At 41.4% G+C, this 26,519-nt stretch overlaps 2 protein-coding genes across 2 annotated transcripts; one reads left to right on the top strand and one right to left on the bottom strand.

Moving 5' to 3' along the window:
* The first annotated feature begins 1,701 nt into the window (after nt 1-1,701).
* Nucleotides 1,702-2,682, top strand: Olfr553 (olfactory receptor 553). Its single transcript, NM_207621.1, has one exon. It carries the CDS (start codon nt 1,702-1,704, stop codon nt 2,680-2,682), a length of 981 nt encoding a protein of 326 aa, NP_997504.1.
* Nucleotides 2,683-11,379: 8,697 nt separating this feature from the next.
* Olfr552 (olfactory receptor 552) lies at nt 11,380-12,333 on the bottom strand. The gene has a single exon (NM_147102.2). It carries the CDS (start codon nt 12,331-12,333, stop codon nt 11,380-11,382), a length of 954 nt encoding a protein of 317 aa, NP_667313.2.
* Between the last annotated feature and the right edge of the window lie 14,186 nt (nt 12,334-26,519).

Raw genomic sequence — 26,519 nt, 5'->3', positions numbered from 1 at the left:
CTTCAAATAAATTGCTGAGTACAATAAAGGTCTGGGATAACAAATCTGACACGTTAGTAATTTAGCTCCCTGAGCAGCCTCCTAGACCTGCCTTCCCTTTACTAACTGGTTGATCTAAGGCAATTGTATATTTATATGACCCCTGAGGAAGCAACTTTACTGTCAATACTAATTTACACATTCAGATATTCAAGTCAAAGACTTAATATAAAAAATATTGCAAGCTATTTTAAGATTCACAAACATGAATGTAAGATTCTACCCCACATGTGCCCAAGGTCTAGCCACTGAGTAACAAAGGAGCCCTTACAATGAACTGTGTATCAAAGCCTGAGGCAGTGGCTTCACAGGCTACCTAGGGACTTAGTCCTGCTTGGTGTAGAAAAGAAATGGCTAGTCATATTTTACACAAAATCTAAAATGTATATGGGGGTTTTTGAGACAATTTAGGAATTTGTAAGGGTCCAATGCAAACACACACACTATGGTATAGATTAAAGATGTCACAGAGGGCTTTGGAAAGGTTTACTGAAACTAGCCTTAAAGGGTGGAAAAATATCCCTAGGTGGAAATAAAAGCAATGAAGAAACTTCCCAGAGAGAGCAGCTGTGTGAAGAAAGTCACCATACACACATGGGTGTGGTGAAAATTCACTAACAAGTATCTGAGGAGAAGGAGCAGGAGGGCAAGCCTGAGACGGGGAAGGGCATCAATGCTGTTCTGAGCTCTCAGACTGAACAATGAGGAGGTAAATAAGGACTTCTAGCAGATGCATCTGAAAGTCAAAAAGCAGACAAGACCTGTATAATCTGGTGCTTTGGTGCCCAAGAGACAAGGACTCTGGTGCAAGGAGCATGTCCGTTATCCCTTTAGTTCACTCCATTCTCATGACTCTCCAGTAGTAGATGGTAAAAAACCTTAAGGAAATTTACTCTAAGAAAAAAATGGACCTCTTCAGTCAAATCACAAGTGGTACCCAATACTTGCCAGGAAAAAATACTAACAGTAGTCTTTCCCTAGAGTAACCACTCTCAAGAAATTGTATCTGTTCTTTATTCTGTTTAACCATAAAATCCAGCAACCTGAAATAATGTGAGATCTTTTTCTGTATGAGATTAGGTCCCATGTCTTGTGTGTGTGTGTGTGTGTGTGTGTGTGTGTGTGTGTGTGTGTGTGTGTGTGTGTGTGTGTGCAGGTGCATGTGTCTCATTGTACATAGTGAGAGTCAGAGAGCAGCTTTCATTCCACCTCACTATAGGAGTTCTGGGATTACAATTCTGTAATTCTGTGCCTGGTTGAGAGCTATGTGCTAAACACATCATTTATTATTTACATTTAATTATTACCTGGAGTTTCTGCATTTCCTTTTTGTTTTTTGTTTGTTTGTTTGTTTGTTTGTTTAGAAAGAATTACCTCAAAATAAACTTCCTTAGTCAAGGAGATGCATAATATTGGGTATTTCTACACCACATTTTTAAAAGTCAACTGTAGAAACCATGAGCATGCCTGTTTCTGTGTTTAGCAATGGTGTCATCATAGATAATTCTTATAAAGTAACATTAAGTGACCTTTCAAGTTGGCTTTCTAAATTCTTTGTTATAGGTGCCACAAGTTATCAAGAACAAAGATGAGGATCTATTCTGGAGCTGTCAGGGGCATCATCTCTCACAGGAGTAGAAACCTGGCATTGAGAGCACCTCTATGTATCCCACACTCCCAAGCATGTTCGTTTCTAATAATGCCTGCTCAGTACCCAGCTCTTTCTGGCTCACTGGCATCCCAGGATTGGAGTCCCTGCACATGTGGCTTTCCATCCCCTTTGGCTCCATGTACCTGGTGGCTGTGGTGGGGAACATCACCATCCTGGCAGTGGTTAAGACAGAGCGCAGCCTGCACCAGCCCATGTATTTCTTCCTGTGTATGTTGGCTGTTATTGACTTGGTCCTGTCAACTTCTACAATGCCCAAACTATTGGCCATCTTCTGGTTTGGTGCCTGCAGCATTGGTCTAGACGCCTGCTTAGTTCAGATGTTCTTTGTCCACTGCTTTGCTACTGTTGAGTCGGGCATCTTTCTTGCCATGGCTTTCGACCGCTATGTGGCCATCTGTGACCCACTACACCATACATCAGTACTTACCCATGCAGTGGTGGGACGCTTGGGGTTGGCTGCACTTCTCCGAGGAGTATTCTACATTGGACCTCTTCCACTTCTAATTCGCCTAAGGCTGCCCTTTTTTCGAACCCAAATCATTGCCCACTCTTACTGTGAGCACATGGCTGTGGTCACTTTGGCATGTGGTGACACAAAAGTCAATAATCTGTATGGAATGGGAATTGGTTTTCTGGTGTTAATCCTAGACTCCATAGCTATAACTGCATCTTATATAATGATTTTCAGAGCTGTGTTAGGATTGTCCACCTCTGATGCCAGGTTTAAAACTTTAGGAACATGTGGTTCTCACATCTGTGCCATCCTTGTCTTCTACATTCCTATTGCTGTTTCATCTCTCACCCATCGTTTCGGCCACAATGTGCCTTCGCATATCCATATTCTTTTGGCCAACTTTTACCTCCTCATCCCACCCATCCTCAACCCAGTTGTCTATGCTGTGCGCACCAAGCAGATCCGAGAGAGACTTTTGCATATTATTAAGTCTGGAACTCAACACAAGGACATGTAAATATTCAATGTAGATAGGAAGGAAGCCCATGATACTTCTAGATCCTACTTAAACTGTGAGGATAAGAGTGTAAAAGCAGCCCTAACATCTATTCTGTTCCAGCATGCATTTTCTGTCGGTGTGAATCTAAGATCCTGAAGGAGAGAAGGAAAATATGATCATAGTCTCCTGTACTGTACCCTGACTTGGCCTATTTAATTTATGCAGTTAAGTGCAATAAGCATATATCCATAAAACCTGAGATCCTTTCTATCCTTTACTTTGGTGGCATCAGATTCCCAGTTTGTCTATGACAAGGGTAATCAGTCAACTCTAAATGGTAGACTTCTATTCCGATACCTTCTTAAACATAATTCAGCAAGCTTTGTTGGAAATTTTCAGACATCTGTTACATAGGTAAATGTTTTAAATTCTCCTGGATTGCCCCTATTCAAATGATATTTATTGACAATGGAAGCAACACACAAATGAGCAATTTAAACTCTCTTAGAATGAGATTTTACCATCTATAGGAGTTAAAGTCTTTAAACCAAGCCATTCCTCCATTTAAACAGACAAGATGGACATGGAATATACCACATCTCCTAGAGCCAAATGAGGAATACAGAAGAGACAGGAAAGACATAGATTCTCTTTCAGAAAATAACACATGTGAGGGGCAGCAGCTTCACTTAGATAACAAGTGGTAAAGGAAAGGAGGTAACCATGGGATGGACATCAAGGGGGATGTGTAATAAAAGGTCAAAGGTGAAGAGAATAATGGAGACCTTGTGTGGACAAACCTTGGAAATCTTTCATGTCATTTTTGGGGAACTTTTCTTGCTACTTTTTGCTATATGACTTAACCTTTTTGCTATAGTGCTTACTTATTGCAAAGTTCCATAGGGAAATTTGTTCCAAACATAAAAATTTTAGTAATGCATTTGAAAAGGCAGTCACTCCTGACTCTAGTGCTTCAGGATCATGGGTATGTCTGTTTATGTTCTAAGGTTTTTTTCAAATTCTAAGTCATTTGGATTCAAGTTTTTGAATTATGATGAGCTTTTAAAGGCCAAAATAGGTGACCTTAGGTTAAAAAGATATCATTTTAATATTTTGGAAAAATATATTCAAGAAAACAAATGGTGAAGCCAGAACTAGAATGTTCTGTTCATTGTATATTTAAAAATAAAATAAATGAGAAACTTGGAATAGCACAAGTCTCTAATATTTATGTAGACCCCTGACCAGGCCCAAATTTGATTTCATTCATCTATCTCTAATATTAAGATTGGCTTGATAACATTTATTAATCTTTATCTATTGTCTCAGCAAAGGGCAGCTGTTCTCCTATTCTACCAAGGTCTCTGATTACAGTGCCAAACTTGAATCAAGTTACTGAGAAAAGATAGGGAGTTATATATATAATTTTAGCACTAAAAGTAGTTTTATATACTGGCTTTTACATGAAAAGACACTTGTAGGAAATACGCACTTAACTTCTCAGAGCTGGAAATCTGTTTTAGATTTTAGGTTGGCTCAGGCATAGGAGATGACAAAGGACTATAACACTCAAACCCCATGGTAGGAGGAATGTTGGGGGAAATTTTGACCTAGTTCCACTATTATAGTGCATAAGTTCTGCTAATACCTTGTAATTGTACATAAGGAAAGTTTGAACTTTTGAAATACAGCTTAATACTAAGAACTTTATGACAGAATAGCTGCGCACAATCCAACGCTAGGCATTTCTTCCTAGATAATCTGTTGAGTCTCCCATAGGCTAAACCCATCTCCATCATCATATGGAATTGGATGGCTGAGGATAAAGATAACAAAAGTGGCTGCATTTATGCTCCTGCTCCACCAAGGGCTCATCTCCTGAGAGCACCCACCAGACGCAATAGTGTGGCCTTAGTGCCATTCAAACATTAAGTCCTCCTGTCAACCGTGGTCTTAGCTGTATGTTTTGTGATTAAGGGGTTTGTTTCAACAGTATAGAAGGGAATGAGCTCTGAAGAATTCTCCATGGAGATCTGACTAATTGGTGAATATCTTAATCCAACAAATGGTTGCCTCATCCTCATGCAACTGTTTCTTTCCATAACCAACACTCTGGATTGTAATAGAAGATTACCATACATTTTTCAGGCTGCTTAGGAAAAGACTGAATGAGGAGACATTGATATGGTATTTGTGTAGGTTCATGTGGCACAAATGTCTTAACTTTGGCTGTGTAATAATAACTGGTAGAAATGGACATTGAATAGTATGTCAGACTTTGGACATACAATCAAAGCCTGGTCCCTCTTCTTGTAAATGAAAATAGTGGTGATCATTATGGGTTTATTGTGAGGATGCAGTAATATACTGTAAAATTTTTATGTGCTTCCTGGCACACAAATTATAAAAAAAAAAAATAGCTTGTTTCCTAAGTACTCTGTATTGTACATGGAAAGGCCCCTGAGACAGAATATGCAGTGAGGCAAAATAAAACAGGAATAGGTCCTGTGAGATGGTAAAGACTATCCTAATCAGCACTGCAACAATGGCTCGGGCAATAAAGAATACTGAGTGCTCTTCCAGAGAATGGGATTCAATTCCCAGTAAACTACCCACATGGTAGTTTACTATAATTTCAGTCCCAAGAGATCCATGCTCTTCTCTGGTCTCCATAGGTACTACATGCACATGGTAACATCACATGTAATACAGGCAAATATCCAGGCCAAAAATTCATATGCAAAAAATAAATAAATAAATAAATAAATAAATAAATAAATAAATAAATAACCATCTATCACCTCTGTTCCTTACAATCCTTCCACATCCTCTTCCTCATAGCTCCCTGAGTCATAGGATGGAGTTAATGAAGACACCTCACTTTGAACTGATGCTTCAAAGTTTCTATACATTTTCCCATTGTGGGAAAAATCTCAAAAAAGAAAAGTTAAGAATTTCTTTTTTTTTAATTAGGTATTTTCCTCGTTTACATTTCCAATGCTATCCCAAAAGTCCCCCATACCCACCACCCAAATCCCCTACCCACCCACTCCCCCTTTTTGGCCCTGGCGTTCCCCTGTACTGGGGCATATAAACTTTGCAACCAAAGGGCCTCTCTTTCCAGTGATGGCCGACTAGGCCATCTTTTGATACATATGCAGCTAAAGACAAGAGCTCCCAGGTACTGGATAGTTCATAATGTTGTTCCACCTATAGGGTTGCAGATCCCTTTAGATCCTTGGGTACTTTCTCTAGCTCCTCCATTAGGGGTCGTGTGACCCATCCAATAGCTGACTCTGAGCATCCACTTCTGTGTTTGCTAGGTCCCGTCATAGTCTCACAAGAGACCGCTATATCTGGGTCCTTACAGCAAAATCTTCCTAGTGTATGCAATGGTGTCAGCATTTAGGAGCTGATTATGGGATGGATCCCTGGATATGGCAATCACTAGATGGTCCATCCTTTTGTCACAGCTCCAAATTTTGTCTCTGTAACTCCTTCCATGAGAGTTTTGTTCCCATTTCTAAGAAGGGGAAAAGTGTCCACACTTTGGCCTTCGTTCTTCTTGAGTTTCATGCGTTTAGCAAATTGTATCTTATATCTTGTGTATCCTAAGTTTCTGGGCTAATATCCACTTATCAGTGAGTACGTATTGTACGAGTTCCTTTGTGATTGGGTTACCTCTCTCAGGATGATGCCCTCCAGGTCCATCCATTTGCCTAGGAATTTCATTAATTCATTCTTTTTAATAGCTGAGTAGTATTCCATTGTGTAAATGTACCACATTTTCTGAATCCGTTCCTCTGTTGAGGGGCATCTGGGTTCTTTCCAGCTTCTGGCTATTATAAACAAGGCTGCTATGGACATAATGGAGCATGTGTCCTTCTTACCGGTTGGGACATCTGGATATATGCCCAGGAGAGGTATTGCTGGATCCTCCGGTAGTACTATGTCCAATTTTCTGAGGAACCGCCAGACTGATTTCCAGAATGGTTGTACAAGCTTGCAATCCCACCAACAATGGAGGAGTGTTCCTCTTTCTCCACATCCTCGCCAGCATCTGCTGTCACCTGAATTTTTGATCTTAGCCATTCTGACTGGTGTGAGGTGGAATCTCAGGGTTGTTTTGATTTGCATTTCCCTGATGATTAAGGATGTTGAACATTTTTTCAGGTGCTTCTCTGCCATTCGGTATTCCTCAGGTGAGAATTTTTTGATCAGCTCTGAGCCCCATTTTTAATGGGGTTATTCGATTTTCTGGAGCCCACCTTCTTGAGTTCCTTATATATATATTGGATATTAGTCCCCTATCCGATTTGGGATAGGTAAAGATCCTTTCCCAATCTGTTGGTGGTCTTTTTGTCTTATTGACGGTGTCTATTGCCTTGCAGAAGCTTTGCAATTTTATGAGGTCCCATTTATCGATTCTCGATCTTACAGCACAAGTCATTGCTGTTCTATTCAGGAATTTTTCCCCTGTACCCATATCTTTGAGACTTTTACCAACTTTCTCCTCTATAAGTTTCAGTGTCTCTGGTTTTATGTGGAGTTCCTTAATCCACTTAGATTTGACCTTAGTACAAGGAGATAGGAATGGATCAATTCTCATTCTTCTACATGGTAACCGCCAGTTGTGCCAGCACCATTTGTTGAAAATGCTGTCTTTCTTCCACTGGATGGTTTTTAGCTCCCTTGTAAAAGATCAAGTGACCATAGGTGTGTGGGTTCATCTCTGGGTGTTCAGTTCTGTTCCATTGGCCTACTTATCTGTCACTATACCAATACCATGCAGTTTTTATCACAATTGCTCTGTAGTAAAGCTTTAGGTCAGGCATGGTGATTCCACCAGAGGTTCTTTTATCCTTGAGAAGACTTTTTGCTATCCTAGGTTTTTTATTATTCCAGATGAATTTGCAGATTGTTCTTTCTAATTCGTTGAAGAATTGAGTTGAGTTGGAATTTTGATGGGGATTGCATTGAATCTGTAGATTGCTTTTGGCAAGATAGCCATTTTTACAATGTTGATCCTGCCAATTCATGAGCATGGGAGATCTTTCCATCTTCTGAGATCTTCTTTAATTTCTTTCTTTAGAGACTTGAAGTTTTTATCATACAGATCTTTCACTTCCTTAGTTAGAGTCACTCCGAGATATTTTATATTATTTGTGACTATTGAGAAGGGTGTTGTTTCCCTAATTTCTTTCTCAGCCTGTTTATTCTTTGTGTAGAGAAAGGCCATTGACTTGTTTGAGTTAATTTTATATCCTGCTACTTCATTGAAGCTGTTTATCAGGCTTAGGAGTTCTCTGGTGAAATTTTTAGGGTCACTTAATCTGATGTTTTCCTTGTTTATGCTTTATGGCCCAGCACCAAGAAGCTAATGCAGAATATTTTTTTTATGATTTTGTGACTAGCCCTCATCATGATGATGAGAGAGGTGTTTCCAGGATAGGGATGCTTACATTACTGGACTTGTGCTATAAGCAAAATTCTTCTCTCTTTGTTGGGAGTAAATCTAGCCTATAGAAAAATGGGCTTACTTGTATAAACCAACAGAAGAATAATCACAGATCTTGTTAAAAGTAATTTCTTGGGGCTGGAAAGATAATTGTGTGGTTAAGAGCACATTCTGTCCTTGCAGAGGACCTCAATCTAGTTCTAGGCACCCCTGTCAGACAGCTCACAACCACCCATGAACTCAGTTTGAGTAATCTGATGCCCTCTTCTGGCCTCAGAAGACACCTGCACACATACATGAAAAGACCCACACATAGACATGTACATACACACATAAGACATTCTTTTTAAGAGGCATTTCTTTTTTTAATATTTTTATTACATATTTTCCTCAATTACATTTCCAATGCTATCCCAAAAGTCCCCCATACCCTCCCCCCCACTTCCCTACCCACCCATTCCCATTTTTTTGGCCCTGGTGTTCCCCTGTACTGGGGCATATACAGTTTGCATGTCCAATGGGCCTCTCTTTCCAGTGATGGCCGACTAGGCCATCTTTTGATACATATGCAGCTAGAGTCAAGAGCTCCGGGGTACTGGTTAGTTCATAATGTTGTTCCACCGATAGGGTTGCAGATCTCTTTAGCTCCTTGGATACTTTCTCTAGCTCCTCCACTGGGGTTCCTGTGAGCCATCCATTAGCTGACTGTGAGCATCCACTTCTGTGTTTGCTAGGCCCCGGCATAGTCTTACAAGAGACAGCTACATCTGGGTCCTTTCAATAAAATCTTGCTAGTGTGTGCAATGGTGTCAGCGTTTGGAAGCTGATTATGGAGTGGATCCCTGGATATGGCAGTCTCTACATGGTCCATCCTTTCGTCTCAACTCCAAACTTTGTCTCTGTAACTCCTTCCATGGGTGTTTTGTTCCCAATTCTAAGGAGGGGCATAGTGTCCACACTTCAGTCTTCATTCTTCTTGAGTTTCATGTGTTTAGGAAATTGTATCTTATATCTTGGGTATCCTAGGTTTTGGGCTAATATCCACTTATCAGTGAGTACATATTGTGTGAGTTTCTTTGTGAATGTGTTACCTCACTCAGGATGATGCCCTCCAGGTCCATCCATTTGCCTAGGAATTTCATAAATTCATTCTTTTTAATAGCTGAGTAGTACTCCATTGTGTATATGTACCACATTTTCTGTATCCATTCCTCTGTTGAGGGGCATCTGGGCTCTTTCCAGCTTCTGGCTATTATAAATAAGGCTGCTATGAACATAGTGGAGCATGTGTCCTTCTTACCGGTTGGGACATCTTCTGGATATATGCCCAGGAGAGGTATTGCTGGATCCTCCGGTAGTACTATGTCCAATTTTTAAGAGGCATTTCTTTTGTTTCATGCTACTCTGTTTATATGTCAGTATTTAATGTTGTTTTAAAACTTCCCTTATACTCCATCATACTCAGAACAAACAATTAAAAAGTTTTATTACTTTTGCAGTAAGTGTAATATCTAACTCCCTACAGAAAAGCATATATAATTCCTAAGTAGCGGCCTGAGGAAACAAAGAGTTGTAAAATAAGACAGATATGGTACATTTGTGTAGATATGTATTAGGGCTTGCCTGAGATGGTCTATGTGTGTCGTCAGGATTAAAAGTAAGAAAATTAGTCAGCAAGTTTGTATGAGACAAAGGAAAGGACAGCTTGATATTCCTCTCTTCTATGTTTTAGCATTCTCGTTCTTTTCCCATACACTAAACTCTGGGATCGAAGTGGGGCAGGGGAGCACAAAGAACAGAATCTATATCAATTATCATTTCTTTATCATCCTAGGACTTCTCTTTAAATCCAGCATCCCAACTTTAAGATGCATGTGTTCCAAGCCCCTAGACCAGGAACTTCCTAATGCTGCGATGCTTTATAATAGTGCCTCAGTTGTGGTGACCCTCAGCCATAAAGTTATTTCATTGCTACTTCATAACTGTGTTTTTGTACTATTATGAATTGTACTGTAAATATCTGATATGCAGGATATCTGGTATGCAACTCCTAAAGGGGTCACAACCCACAAATTGAGAACCAATGCCCTATATACTCTTGTCTGAATAGATAGATGGATAGATAGATAGATAGATAGATAGATAGATAGATAGATAGATAGATAGATAGACAAACAAACATTCTTATAGAAACATAGGGCTTTTTTTTGCTTATATACAAAGAAAGAGCCATATAACATAAGGAAAAATCAGAAGATATGTCACATGCTATTCAGAGTGTTTAATGAGAAAAGCTGAGGATGGCCTTGCCAGGCACCAGTGGGAGGAGAGGCCCTTGGTCCTGTGAAGGCTCTATGCCCCAGTGTAGGGGAATGCCAGAGCAGGGAGGTGGGAGTGGGTCGGTGGGTAGAGGAACACCCTCATAGAAGCAGAGCGGGGGGATGGATGGGGGTTCGGAGGAAAACCAGGAAAGAGGATAACATTTGAAATGTAAATAAATAAAATATCCAATATTTTTAAAAAGCTGGCTGTAAAGACACTCAAGTGAAAGGAAGTCAAAAAATACACAGGCTGGCTAAGGTTTAAAAAAAAAAGCCAACTAGTAAGCAAGGCTGTCTAGAGGAACCTGTAGTCCTGGAACATTAGAAACCCCAACAGTGGGAGAGTCTGTCTGAATCTGGACCCCAGCTGTGAGTGAGTGGTGAGGATTCCTTCATTGGTGTACTGCTGATGCTTATCCAGGTCCTAAATCGATAGATTACATACAGCTTCGCATTCCATGGACCAGGCTAGAAGTCAAACCCTCAGCTTCTCATGAGCAAGTGAGCTTAAGAACATCATTGTCACTCTCTGAAGACTGAAGGAGGTCATAGTCCAGGACTCTGTCACGTTACTGAAGGCAGGAATAAGAATTCCAAAATGTCGACAAGTTTGAATCCAGGCGGGTGTCATTTGTCAATGGCTAGTTATTTTTAAAAATCACATCAAGATAAAAGTAAGCATGAAGATCTTGGCAGCCCTCTGCTTCCTAACACACCATTTTCAATTCCAACAAACTGCCTGCTCTCTTCTACTGTCCCTCCCTCACCTTGTTTTTTTAAGATTTATTTATTTATGTTATGTATGTGAGTACACTGTCTTCAGACACACCAGAAGAGAGCATCTAACTCCATTACAGATGTTTGCTGGGAATTGATCTCAAGACCTTTGGAAGAGCAGTCAGTGCTCTTAACTGCTGAGCCATCTCTCCAGGCCCCTCACTCACCTTTTAAATCCTTTCTGAGGAATAGCCCTAAGACTCGCTCTCTAATCTGCTTAGTCTTGACACCATAGATGATAGGATTGACCATAGGTGGGAAAAGAAGATAGAAATTAGCAAGGAGTATGTGGACATGAGGAGCAGCCCGACGAGCCACACGATGCATGACTGAGGAGATGACTACAGGTGTATAGAAGGCTAAGATGGCACCTATATGCGACACACATGTCCCAAAGGCCTTGTAGCGAGCCTCCTGGGAGGCAAGCTGGAGAACAGCACGAAGGATGAAGATGTAAGACAAGATAACGAAGAGCAGGTCCAGCACCACAATAAACATGGCCACAGCAATGCCATAGATGTTATTGAAGCGTGTGTCCCCACATGCCAGCCTCACCACAGCCATGTGTTCACAGTAGCAGTGGGCAATCACTGTGCCTCGACAGTAATGGAAACGTCTGAGCAGAAAAGGAAGTGGAGTCATTAGTGTCACAGCCCGAGTCACAGCAGCCAGGCCAATCTTGATGATGAGGGGCTTGGTCAGGATGGTGGTATAGTGCAGAGGTTTGCATATGGCAACATAACGATCGAAGGCCATGGCCAACAACATTGCTGACTCCATGATAGCAAAGGAATGGAGAAAGAACATCTGGATAAGGCAGGCATGGAAATTGATTTCCCGATCCCTGAACCAGAACAGGGAGAGCATTTTGGGCAGTGTTGACGAGGAAAGGACCAGATCTATTGCTGCCAACATGGCCAGAAAGAGGTACATGGGCTCATGGAGAGCTGCATCAACCCGAATGATGAAAAGGAGGGTGCAGTTGCCAAGCACAGCCAAGGTATAGGCTGAGCAGAAGGGGATGGAGATCCAAATATGTAAGTGCTCTAGGCCTGGGATACCCATCAACAAGAAGGCCACTGGGTGGGTTGAGGTGATATTATTAACCAACATGGCTGCTGGGAATTTTTTCTTCTTCCAATCTACTTCCACAGAGGATCCACTATCAGCAGAGTCAGTGTTCAAATTCAAATCCCAATCATTTATGAAAGAAAATTAGCCTTTCTTCTCTTGTGTGAGTCTTCAAATAAACAACTAAAAAAATACATATCAAAAAAATTACACAAGAGAAAGTCACCTATTGTCATGATATCTAATCATGATACTTCAGATGATACCAAAATCATCCTTTTTATGATCATTAGTTTAAGGTCATCTGGAGTACAGAGGGATTTCAGAAGCATCTCTATTAAAGGTGTGGATTTCTGCTTTTATCTTACAAAAATTCACTTTGTTTTCTCCACTTCTTGCTGCCTTCCCAACTCAAACTACACTCTAAATAAAAACGGTTCCTTTCTGAAATAACAAACTTAACTATATAAAAAAATAAACAGGCTTATCAGTTCTTCCTTAGTTTACTTATCTGCAAGTTTTGGCTGGCTGGCTGGCTTGCTTGCTTGCTTGCTTGCTTGCTTGCTTTTATTTGTTGTGCCAAGGATTAAACCTAGGGCCTCAAACAAACTCAGCATACACTCTCCCACTAAGGTGCATCTCAAATGCTCTTCTTACATTTTACTTGGGATTTGATGTCACTAAATTGCCAAAGCTTTACTTGAACCTAAGATCCACCAGCTTCAACTTCTGTAGTAGCTGGGCTTTAAACCTGATCCACAAGACCCTGCTCATGCTATATAAATTCTATAGATTCTATTGAACATGCAGAAATCTCTGCAACGACTATCGTTCCTACAGCTAAAAAGAACATGAGGAGCTGTTTTGTTACTTTTTGTGTGCCTTGATTTCCATCTCTAGTTCTTCCTTTCACCCCATTTCTTGCTAGATTTCAAGACATTCAGAAGACATATTCTACCCCACTGATCTTTGACCTTGACACTATTATTCTTCCTATTGGGACTCCTATTCTCCTCTTTTATCTCTCTCCATGTTTATTATCTCCTTTGAAAAATGCTAAACGGAGCTCAGGTGTGATGTCACATGTCTTTAATCTCAGCCCTCAGGGCTACACAGCAAAACTCTGTCTTGAAGAAGGAAAGAAAGAAAGAAAGAAAGAAAGAAAGAAAGAAAGAAAGAGAGAGAGAGAGAGAGAGAGAGAGAGAGAGAGAGAGAGAGAGAGAGAGAGAGAGAAAGAAAGAAAGAAAGAAAGAAAGAAAGAAAGAAAGAGAGAGAGAAGGAGGGGAGGAGGGAGAAAGAGAAAGAAAGAGAGAAGGGAAGAAGGGGGAAGGAAGGAGGGAAAGAAGGAGGAAGAAAAGAGAGAGAAAAAGAGAAAGAAAATGCTCAAACATAGCTGAGAATTGGTCAGAATTGGCTCTTCCATAGCCTAGCATGGAAGAGGTACTAGGTCCAATTCCCCACTACCAGAAAATTCTTAAACATTTTATCAAAACACATGGTCCCTTTTCACCTTTTTTAGAGATAGTCTAAAGCATGTCTTTGAGAATTTTGAGATTATCATGGTAAAACACTTAGCATAAACCTAAGGCATTGAATGTGCTCAGGAAATGTTGGTACCTTTTTAACTAATGGTTCTTACTTATTAATGGTTACATATCTGGTAATTGTCAATGTTAAAATTTAGGCAATTAGAGCTCAGTTGTAAGGAATTTAAATGAAATGTGCAGGAAAATGGATGGTTCTGGAAAGTGTTCTAGTAAGTGAGGTGTCCAGTTTCAGAAAGACAAGAATCCCATTTCTCTCTCCTGTGGAGATCATGGCTTTTCAGGTCTGTGTGGTATCAGTTAGGTATTGTGAGAGTGGGTATAGAAAGCCCAGAGGGGAAGCAGAAGCTCTGAGAAAGCTCATGGGCTACATGGCAGTGGAAAGGGGGCTACAGAGAGTGAGAGGGCACAGGGAAAGGAAGGGAGTGGGGGAAAGTGGGGAGAGACACAAAAAGCAAATTTTGTTTGACAAACATGTTGCAATGAAACCTAGTACTTTTTAAGCTAAAATGAAAGTATTAAGCAAAAATAATAGTAATTAAATTTCAAATAAATTGTATTTCTTGTAAATAAAAGTTGAAAATAAACTACTGGAATGGAAAAGAAATTAATCCTTGTCTAAAATGTTTCTCTTGATGAGCATCAGTGTGTTGCCATGCTCCATTGCCTTTTATCTTCCTGGGTCTACTTCCCCTCAACTGTTTCCCTCCATAGTAAACCTTGTTTAAATTTCTGATTGCTAAGTTATAATCAGGGAGAAAATCCTCAGATACTGTTGTCAGGGTAATAGAGCATAGATAGTGACCATGTACTGAATTTCTTAAAAAACTAGAAGATTTTTAATCTTTAATGTTTACACCATAACGAAATGATAGATGAAAAGTTTGAGGAAATTGGTGCTCTGGATCTGATTTGAACATTAGTCAATGTGTACGCAGTCTGAAATATCATATAGTTCCTCATAAGTATCCATGTTTTGGGGGGGTGAAGAGATGAGTTAAAATAAATTTTAGAACATTCTCTATTTCCTCGTCTCTCATTTTTCAATACCCTCCCGATTTTTCTCTCTTAGACAGTCTTGCCTTTGTTTTATCTTCTCACCGCACTGCCCTTTTCTCTCCTCTTTTTATTTATAGTCTCACATTTCTCTGCTTGATTTCTTAGAAATTTCATCATGTATATTCAGGAAATCTGAGTTCCAAACTAGTATACCCTTCTCCCATTAGACCAGCCACTCAGATACTCCACAGGGGTCCCAAAACGAACCTTGCTATCTTCCTGCCATCTATTTCCTCTGAATGTGCTTTCTAGATCCATGTACATCACAGCTATGCTTTCCACTTTTGGGAAAGTCAGGGTGAGCCTTTACATATTCTCCTCTTCCTCTCCATTATGTAGTCATGTGACAAATGTGTCTCAGTGTCTAACTTTCTTCTACCAGTTCTCTTGTTTAAATCACCATCATCTTATGTCTAAACAAGCCTCCTAACTGGTCTCTGTTGTATGACTTTTGGGCCCTCTATAATAACCCTTTCGCTCTACTGTAATCTGAAAGACCATTTTAGAAGGCGAATTATGTCACCCTTAGCTTTGGCTAGAACCTCCATCAGCTATCATAGGACTTAGGATGGACTCCCAAATCAGGCTATAAAAACTCTGCATTGTCTGGTCACTCCTTCAGCCACACTTCCTCCCACTACCCTACAGCCATGTACCCTTCTGCAAGATGCCACACCCTAAGGATCTCTTCCCGTCCATCTCTCTCTCCCCTCTCACTGCTCCTCTCCCTATCACCTCTGTCTTCCTTCATTCATTTATCATCTCTTGCCTGAGTCACTATTCATCCTCACCTCCATTTTCTGCCCCTACTCAACCTACCCATTGCAATGTAACTGTCTAGGTATTTTATTTCCCAGTTGAAGACGGATTTCAGGATCCCATTGCTACCAAAAAAAAAAAATCAAAACCACTAACCACACCTACAAATGTCTTTCTGCCAGCACCTATTAGCCTCACTCCTATTCTCTTAAATGTTCATCCTCCGTTATTCAACCATACTGGATTCTCTTCCCTCTGCTCAAATAGTCACCCGTATAGTTTACCATATTGAACTGCACTGTTTTCCTTAGTCCTCTTTCCTACCTGGCCAAGATCCTGCCACCTTCATAGAAACGCCCTTTTGAGCACCTCCAAGAAGACTTTCTCAGTCATTTCAATAGCAACTTGTTACATCAGTGGTTCTCAACTGTCCTTATGCTGTGAGCCTTTAACAGTTCCTCATGTTGTGGTGAATCCCCCAGCCATAAAATTATTCTCACTGTTACTTCATAACTGTAAGTTTGCAACTGTTATGAGTTACAATGTAAATATACGATATGTAATCCCCATGAAAGGCTTGTTTGACCCCAATGTGGTCACAACCCACAGGTTGAGAACCACAATATTAAATGCTGTATAAAAAAATACCATGAGAGTACCATTGTTGTTAGCTTTGCCTGTGTTTGTAGATCCACAGTTGTCTATAAAGTTCATAACTCACAGCCTGTAATTCAATTCAGAACTCACAGACTCTACTGAACATAGTTGGTACTTAAAGGACATTTTTAAAGGAATGCATGGGTGACTTCCTTTTAATAGCTACATAATATACATCATCTGGCCCAGCTACATAATATACATCATCTGGCCCAAACCTATGCCTGCCTCCACAGCAGTTTGTCACCTCAGTCACAATAAAAACCAAACTGAATTCTCTACTCCACTTCTGTGTGCGCAAGTGTGTGTGTGTGTGTGTGTGTGTGTGTGTGTGTGTGTGTGCCTATATGTGTTTCTTGTGCCTTTTCTTAGATTCTTTTTCTGATGTTTGTTTGTTTGGTCCTATCTGGTTTGTTTGGTTTTTATTTGATCTTATTTTATTTTATTTTATTTTATTTTATTTTATTTTATTTTATTTTATATGCCTGTTTGTTTTTTAGTAAGAGAGAGAAAGACAGGGTGTGGATTTGTGTGGAAGAGGAGGAGGGAGGATCTGGGAGTAGTTGGAGGATAGAAAACTATAATCAGATTATAGTATATGAAAAAAATCTATTTTAATTTTAAGAAAGAAAGAGAGAGAGAGAGAGAGGGAGGGAGGGAGGGAGGGAGGGAGAGAGAGAGAGAGAGAGAGAGAAAGAGAGAGAGAGAGAAAGAGAGAAAGAGAGAGAGAGAGAGAAAGAGAAAGAGAGAAAGAGAGAAAGAGAGAGAGAAAGAGAGAAAGAGAGAGAGAAAGAGAGAAAGAGAGAGAGAAAGAGAGAAAGAGAGAAAGAGAGAAAGAGAGAAAGAGAGAAAGAGAGAGAGAGAGAGAGAGAGAAAGAGAGAAAGAGAGAAAGAGAGAAAGAGAGAAAGAGAGAAAGAGAGAAAGAGAGAAAGAGAGAAAGAGAGAAAGAGAGAGAGAGAGAGAGAGAGAGAGAGAGAAAGAGAGAAAGAGAGAAAGAGAGAAAGAAAGAAAGAAAGAAAGAAAGAAAGAAAGAAAGAAAGAAAGAAAGAAAGAAAGAAAGAAAAAGAAAGAAAGAAAGGGCAATTTCTTACTCCAAGGCTATGTAGATCTGTGAATTTTCCCAAAACACAAGGCTGGACCTCATCAGAGCCCCTTGATGACAGGATTATCTTCTATATACGGACACCTTGGGCCCCCTAGGCTCTTTTGTATCTATAGACACTTTGAGCCCCCTAGTCTCTTTTGAATCTATGGACACCATGAGGCCTCCTTAGGTACTTGAGATAGTTACTGACTAGATGAAAGTGTGTCCTCTTACATCCTGTGTCACTCCATCCTAAATGCATGTGCTGCTTCTGTTCCAGGCAGGCCTCTGCTCTTCCTGGGTGACTTGTCTCCCTTATATACTCCTGATGACAGCCACTGGCTTCCTGTATCTTTTCTCTCACAGCTCAGTCTCAAGTCGTGCCTATTGTGTCTAATATACCAAGAAGTCTTCAACCTTTGCTCTTTTTGGCTTTGAAGAAAACGTACCTCCAGTTCCAGTCAGTCTTTGCCAGTCTCCTCCTGTTTAAAACATTTGAGTGGTTTTTTCCAGTCCTTCAATGTCACTGGGAAGGCTGTGTTCATTCCCTGCCTCCTCACCAAGGATATCAGCAAGGAGCCAAAGGAAGCCTGTGTGGTTTCTTTGTCTACCCCAGAACCATAGCTGAGAGCCATAAGGCAGAACAGTTGTCTGCCTCATTCATTATGCCTTTACCTAGAGAAAACCTTAGAATAATACATTTGGAGAACTATGTCATCATGGAGAAAGCAAGCTTCAGATATAAGCCTCATTTCCACATCTTTAGACTCTGCCTACAGTATTCCAGGGCTGCGGCTATTGGACCACACTGTGGAGACACAGCAGCTTGTGACTGAACCCTTTAATAAACCAGATGTCCCACCTGTCCTTCCCAATGTCTTATCTCAGCCACTTTGCAGCAGCTATGGGTGGGACAGGGCCTGAATGTGGAAAGGAAGGCAAGCAACAAGAGGGGAGAAATTATAGGCATGGGCTGGGTTACTAAGCCAGAGGCTTCTGGTGGTGGACTCTAAAAAGCACCCCAAAATGGACACATGCCTTGGAGGCAGGCAGAGGCTTCTTCTAATAAAGGCATGATGAAGGATCTGAAGCCCATAGTAGATAAAGCATAAGAAGATAAAGATGCCCTAGTAGCCAGAGGTGTGCTGGGATGGGTGACAACAGGGAGGTGAGGTAGTGCCTAAGACAGGAAGAAGTCATCTGTTTGGGTCTGAGAAGCAAGGGAAGGTGAGGCTAGGCTCTTTCACTCCATGGCACTGTCCCTAAGCCTTTGGGTGCTGTTTCTGCCATTGTTCTGACTGATCCCATTCTCAGTTCACATGCCCTGGCCTCTTTCCTTCCTCTGTTCTGGCCCCTAGATAAACTGCCCAAGCCCCAGCCCCACCCCTAGAGGCTAGCTGGTCCCAGCAACAAGTAGCCCTCCCCATCAGCCTGTGTCTACTGCCTCAGTCCCAGCAGGCTCTCACCCTCAGCCTGCAGCTCCACTCACTTCCTGGAGGTCACAGGAAAGCAGTGTCATGTTCCTCTCTCCACAAGAGCAGATGCACAGGAAAGCCTGGATATATCCTCAGGCAGCTTCCCTTGTCCCAAAAGAAAAAGGGAACAGTGGGCCCTGTCTCTGAGGAACATGCTAAACAGACCTCATGATAGGCACTGGCTACTCTCGGGGGGTGACTCAGGGCTTTCTAGGCTTTGCCTTTGGCTTCCTACCAACCCCACATTCTGAGCACTTTGTGGCTGTCACATTCAGTCTTGCTTCTCCCTGGAGGCAGTGGCTGGCCTGATTGCAGTGAGGTAATGAGTGTGCCTCTTTCCACCCTCCCTTGGTGCCTGCTGAGATCTACAGCCTCTTCAGAATATACAAAAGGCTGGCAGTGATGCTTGCTCCTTCTGGCTAAGGAAGGGAGGGTTGTTTGTTCATAAGAGGAAGATTATCTTTGGCTGTTTTATTTGATTCCTAATTTGGGGGTTGGTTGGTTCATTGGTTGGTTGGTTCGTTGGTTGGTTTGTGGCATGGTTGTTTTCTCCACTGAGCTGTAATTTGAGGTTATTGATGGGAGACCTAGGTTTGAGTCCTAGCTTGTCACCTCAGCAAGGCATTTAATCTCTTCATTCCTTGGATTGTTTCATTCTTGTGATCTCAGTGCCCAGTCCTCTCCACCTTACAGGACTCAAGGGAGGACCCAATGCCATCTTTATTGAATAACAAGCTATGCTGTTAATATTCTATGATCATTAATCTTTAATATTATCAGAGTATTAGTACACAAACACATCCAGGACTAGTCTTGGAGTCTGCTACTGTGCCATGGTCCTAAGAAGAGAAGTTGGGGGCGGGGCTGGAGAGATGGCTCAGGGGTTAAGAGCACTGACTGCTCTTCCAAAGATCCTGAGTTCAATTCCCAGCAACCACATGGTGGCTCACAACCATCCATAACGAGATCTGGGGCCTTATTCTGGTGTGTCTGAAGACAGCTACAGTGTACTTACATATAATAAATAAAGAGAAGTTGGGGTTCAAATGAGCCTCTATATCCTTGTATTCCTCCCTGAGGCATAGCAGCCACTTCTACTGAGATTGTGTCCTGCTGACAAGCACTATCCCTGCTGACATGCACTTTCCCTGCAGGTTGCCAAACTTCCACCCCATGTGTACCCCTTAGTTAGTGGTTTAGTCCCTGGTAGTTCTGGAGGTTCTGGCTGGTCAATATTGTTATTCTTCCTATGTGGTTGCAAACTCCCTCAGCTCCCTCAGTTCCTGCCCTAACTGTCCCATTGGGGTCCCAGTGCTCAGTCCAATGGTTGGCTGTGAGCATCTGCATATATATATTGGTCAGGCTCTGACAGAGCCTCTTGGGGTCAGTCAATCAGGCTCCTGTCATTAAGTGCTTCCTGGCATCAGCAATAGTGTCTGGGTTTGGTGTCTGCAGATGGGATGGATCCCTAGGTGGAGTAGTCTCTGAATGGCCTTTCCTTCAGACTCTGCTCCACTCTTTGTCCCTGCCTTTGCCTTTAACACAGGGAACTCTTAATTACTATTTTTAAGATAGGTGGGTGACCCCATCCCTCAACCTGGGGCCTTGCCTATCCACTGGATATGGTCTCAACAGGTTCTATCTCACCTTTGTTGGGTATTTCAGCTAATGTCCTCCATGTTGGGCCCTGGGAACCTCCTGGGTTCCTGGCATCTGGGACATTCTAGTGGCTACCACCAGTTCCTCCTTCCCCACTGCTACACACCTCTTTTCAAATTCCCGACCCTCTGTACTTCTCCCCCATCTCCTCCATATCTGAACCAGTCCCCCTTTCCCCTCCCCTTCCTCTCTCCCTCCCAGATTCCTCTCTCTCTGTCTCTCTACCTCCCAAGATTAAGGAGATATTATCATTTTCTATGGCTTTTTTTTTAATCTATTGGCTCCCACATGTAAACCTTCAAACTGACACATCTCTAACAAATTGCAAACTGGCAAATATATTAGGACCTTTGTACTTGTGTGTTGTACCTTAACAATATAGTAGAACATATACAGAGTAATCATGTTGCATTAAGTGTTGTAAGAAACCTAGAGGTGATTTGGTTTGGGTTTACACAAATTCTATACCATTTCATGCAAGGAACCTGAACATCTGTAGAGTGAGGTATGAGGAGGTATCCTGAAACCAGTTTCCCATGGACACCAAGGAATAACTGTATGGCATTCTTACTCAGCATCTCTGTTTGGATGTCTAGTGTCCATATACAAGTTTAAACGCCTTACCCAGAGCTCAGGTCTCTGTGCTCCCATCCTGTAAACCTTTCTCTGTTTCCTAAGGCACTATAAAGTATTGCTAGTCACCACGGAGGCTTCCCAAAAGCCTATCATGTTCTCATAACTCCACCTTCCACTAATCTACCAACAATTCTATCTAATCTACCTTCTAATTCTACTCTAAATATCAGCTCTTTTTCTTGCTCCCACTGTTGTCATTTTGGTCCAAGCCATCATTGCATCATTCAATTAATAATGGCTTTGAGCTGTTTCTCTCACCTCTTTTATCCTCTCTCCCTCATTTAGAACCTAAAATAAATCTTTAAGGGCTTATGTCACAGTGTTACAGGCTCTTGTTCAACTTCTTTTTCTTAGTTAGGTTCTATTGCTGTGAAGAGATATCATGACTATGGCGATTCTTGTAAAAGAAGACATTATTTGAGGCTGGCTTACAGATCAGAGGTTTAGCCCATTATTGTCATAATGGGAAGCACAGCAGCACATGGATGCAGATGGTGCTGGAGAGACAGCTGAGAGTTCTACATCCGGATCATCAAGGAGCAGAAAGAGAGAGAACCACTGTGCCTGGCTTGGGCTTCTGAAACCCCAGTAACACACTTCTTCTCACAAGGCCACAACTTCCAATAGTGTCACTCCCTATGAGCCTATTGGGATCATTTTTATTCAAACCACAACATTTCACTCCCTGGACCCATAGGCTTGTAGCTGTAGCATAATACAAAAGCATTCAATCCACTTTCAATAGGCCCCATAATCTATTAGAGTCAACCCTGTTTAAAAGTCTAAAGTCTCTTCTGAGACTAATGGTAATCTCTTAACTGTAATCCCCTATAAAATCAAAATTAAACAGGAGATCATATACTTCCATCAACTTCCAATAATAGCAAAGGATAGATAGACAAATAGATGGATGGATGTAAGGGTAGGTGGAAGGATGGATGGATGGATGGATGGATGGATGGATGGATGGATATAGATAATTGTTCCAAAAGAGAGGAAAGAGGGCATAGTGAGCAAATACTGAACAAAAACATGACCAAAAATCAGTTGGGCAAATTCCAAACTCTATATCTCCATCTCTGATGTCATGTGCTCTTCAGATCTCCAATTTCTTCCTGCTTTGTTGATTATAAACTACTTCTCTCTTTTGGACTACTTTAACTCCATGATAGTAGCTTTCCTCAACAGGTACCTCATTACTCTGGCATCTCCAACTCTTGGGGTCTCCAGGCTTCACTTTCACAGTTCCATACAGTAGCCTCTCTAGAACTCCATGCAAAGACACCCCTGCCACATGCCTGGCCCCAGTGGCTTTTCTTGGTCACTGAGGAAGATTCCATAACCCTTTTCTTGTATCCTTGACTCTAAAGACAGAGCCACATGGCCAAAGCTGCCAGGTTCTGCTGCTTTCTGGGGCTGGAACATGACCCCTTTTTCAAATATACTTTCACCACCTTCATGGTTTTGATGGGTTCCTTTACTGTCTATGCTCAGCTATCCTAGATCTCAATTTGTAAACCAGGCTGGTTTTGAACTGAAATCCAGCTGACTCCACCTCCAAAATGCTGGGATTAAAGGCATGTGCCACTATGCCCTACCCTCCATTTTTCTTTAACTCCTTTTCATAACTTGGAAGCTTAGTTGGGTGAGGTCTTGCTCTGAGGTCACCGCTCCTTATATTACAATTAGTGTTAGGCTTTTCCTTGCTCTGTTTACACTTCCTGGTGCCCCTTTTCTCCACAAACTGTACACTTTCTCTTTTTCCTTGCTCAGCTTACTCCTTTTCATTATAGATATGCATAAGACTAGCCACTAATGGCCACACAGACAGGTTGTTATGAAATCTCCTCTTCCAAAGCTATTAATCTATAACTCTTCAGTTTATCCTTGGGCTGATTTTTTTGGACAAAGAAAGAAAGCAGTCACATTTTTCACCAAAATATCATAAGCACAATCTCTAGGCCACTTGCTAATATACTTCTCTGAAACCTTGTGAGCTCTCACAGTTGAATTCACCCTCAGCACCGCTGTTGTTCACGTATGGCCTGTTAAGTCAAGCTTAAAGTGTCCCGTGGCTTTTCTAGTCCAAAATCCCCAAGTGTTCCATATTCCTTGAAACAAATGTATGGTCAGGCCTATAACAGCAATATCCCACTCCTGGTATATACTTCTGTCTTAGGGTTTTATTGCTGTGAAGAGAGATGCCATGACCATGGTAACATTATAAGAGAAAATATTTCATTGGAGCTGGCTTACAGGTCAGAGGTTTAGTCCATGGTGGGAAGCATGTAGTATCCATGGTAGACATGGTGCTGAAGAGATAGCTGAGAGTTCTACATCTTAATTGGCAGGAATCAGAAACACAGAGAACCACTGTGCCTGGCTTGGGCTTCTGAAACCCCAAAGTCTTACTCCCAGGGACACACTTCCTCCAACAAGGCCATATCTCCCAACAATAGTGTCACTCCCTCTCTATGACTTACTGTAGCCTTCATCACAGTGACCATGGCCGTATCTCAAAATTCATGAGTACCATCTTCTCTGTCACTCCACTTTAGCAACTGGCCTGAAGGTGACTTTCAAATTTGTGAAATGAATTCCAGAGACCTCCTTATCTACTGCTCTTAACAGTACATCTCACAGACCTACATGTCTTCCTCACTCATGTCATCAAGATCCCCCATTTAGCCAACTCTTCATAGTTCCCGGGTTGCACTTCCTAACTTTTTCTACCTTATCATGTATGGCAGGCATATTGTCTCAAAATATATGTACTTTGTGGCATGCATACATAAAGCTACCTTAACATGTATATAATCCCACATTAAAGGGGAAGATTGCTTGCCTAAAACATGCAAGAACTGGATTGGATGGCCAACACTAAGAAAAAATTGTTAATTGTTGTTAACTAAGATGAGAGTATTATACAGCAATTCTCTCTTAAACCTATCCCTCAGTTAACTTCAATTTGTGTGTCCTTTGATCTCCTTTCCCATTCTGTGAGTCTCTGGTAATGTTTTTATATTATACAGATAAATAGAATTTTTCTCTTTGTGTCTGTCTAATGTTGCCTATCTCCAGGTTCATTTATATTGTGTCAAATGATAGCATCTTTTTGTTATGGCTAAGTAGTATTTAATTGTGTGTATCTACTACATCTTCCTCATTCACCCATCTATTGCTGAACACTGAAGTCTATGATGCTAGTTGTGAATGACCACTGGGAGTTCAGATATCTCTTCAACATACTGATTTCATTTTCTTTGGGTGTACACCCAGTCATGGAATAGATAGATCATGTGACAGTTTCGTTTGTAAATAAATAAATACCACATAGTAACACAGTAATGCGGCCCTTGCCAGATGGATGTTCTGGATCTTGACTTGCCAGCCTTTGAAACCTTAAATTTTTACTATTTATAATTTAACCTGTGGTATTATGTTACAGCAGAAGGTAGATTCACACATTCTTCCTTCCTCCAATAAGGTCTAAATTTCAAAACTTCAATTTGATGCCTCTTTCCAGTATCCCAGAGGCCTCTTTAGTGTCCTTCTCTCCAAGGAGTTTCCACTGGAACTTAGGGCCCTAATGACAGGATAAATACTGGCGCTCTTATGTTTCCCGTAGTCTAAGTCCTGCAGGACCTGGAACTCCACTATCACCTCCTTCCAAGACCTGGTAAGTCTGGCTGTTTGTAAGTTTGCCCATGTCCCTACACTACACATACTATATGCTGACCACAGACCCAAGTGCCACTAGGGTTGTTTCTCATTGAGATATTTCTTACTCTCTTATGCTAATAAACACAGCCACCTATGAAGTATGAATCAACCTTTCTAGGTCATAGGAAAGCAGGTTAACAGAGCTTAGAGGAGATCACTGAATCTACAGAGCTGGTGAGTTTCTAAACCAGGATTTGAATTGCACTGAACTTGGTCTTCCATAAAGGAGTGGTAAATGCTGGCAAGTGGCTTTCAGGTGCTCAAGAGGGGTGAACAATTTGCTCCTTTACTCATAGCACAGCTCTGTTCCTGATGCTTGAACACCTATTCTCATGTGTTCTAGGTAAGGCCTGTCTTCTAGCAAATGCTAAAATGAGTCAAACAAGACAAATGGATGGGAGACTACTTGATATTCTGTGAAAGTTATTTGAAAGAGGTTAGGGTATGTCAGGCTGACTGAAAGATGCAGATGAATCAGGAGGGGGGGGATAAAACACTAAGGTATTTAAAAAAAAAGTCAGCTACAGACATGGAAATAAGAATGCTGTAAGAGCATCCACTACCATCACCATGAATGGGCTCAACAAACATGCTGTTCAGTCCTCAGGTCCTAAATCAGACAACAGGGGTCAATGTGAATGCTGATGACAGTGGTCTAACTTTGGCCTTGCATCACTGCCTATAATCTTCCCACCCTGGATGTTTTTAATGAATTCTAACTTAAATAATAGTGACAGCTAGGAAATGAGAAAACCATGCTCTATACTTCAGCCCTGACATCTTCCCTGTAATCTAAGCACAGTATACTCAGTGCCTGTGCTTCCAACCTCACTTCCTCCCTATGCAAATGCAGCTAAGATAGGGGGAGGGGTTGAGTGTAAGGACATTGAGGTATGTAGATCTGTGAAGGATGGGTGAAGTTCTTTGAGTGGACATTCAAGAGAAAAGTAAATCTGGTGTGATGATTAATAGCCTAAGGGAGAAATGGAAGCAAAGAAAGGGTCTGTTTCCTTTGTGCCTAGGTTATTTTGCCTTCTACTCTCTCTTTGTCAGAGAAATCATATCTGAGAGATGGGCAACCGAAGAAAGTGTCTTGTAAATATGTGAGTCTGAATCTTCTGGATGCAGTCTTGCCCGTGAGTCTTTTTATTTCCTGAATGGGAGGGGTTATTTGGATTACACTTCCTTATCACTATTTATCATCAAAGGAAGTCAAAACAGAAACCCAAACAGGGCAAGAACCTGGAGGCAGGAGCTGGCACAGAGACCATGAAGGAGTGCTGCTTACTGGCTTGTTCTTCATGGCTTGCTCAACCTGCTCTCTTATAGAAGCCAGGACAACCAATTCAGAGATAGCACCACTTACAATGGACTAGACTGTCCACCATCAATCACTATATTAAAAACTGCCCTACAGGCTTGCCTCTAACCTGATCTGATGAATTGCCCATGAGTCTTCTCATGTCTATATGGACACACAAAATCACAAGCTTAGACAGCATGCTCATGCCATTTCACAAGGTCCCACACACTCTGATTTCCTCTACCCCTGATACATTCAGTCACCACTTGGCTGAAATTTCCTGTGAGATTGATTATTTGTTCCAGAATAGATGATGGAACTATCACAG

This window comes from Mus musculus, chromosome 7, assembly GCF_000001635.26.
Source record: "Mus musculus strain C57BL/6J chromosome 7, GRCm38.p6 C57BL/6J".
Classification (NCBI taxonomy): domain Eukaryota; kingdom Metazoa; phylum Chordata; class Mammalia; order Rodentia; family Muridae; genus Mus; species Mus musculus.
Note: the sequence above shows the minus strand (reverse complement) of the source record. Positions and strands in the feature narration are given on the sequence as shown.

Coding starts and splice junctions, on each gene's coding strand:
- Olfr553 (NM_207621.1), top strand. CDS start 1,702: ATGTATCCCACACTCCCAAGCATGTTCGTTTCTAATAATGCCTGCTCA.
- Olfr552 (NM_147102.2), bottom strand. CDS start 12,333: ATGTTGGTTAATAATATCACCTCAACCCACCCAGTGGCCTTCTTGTTG.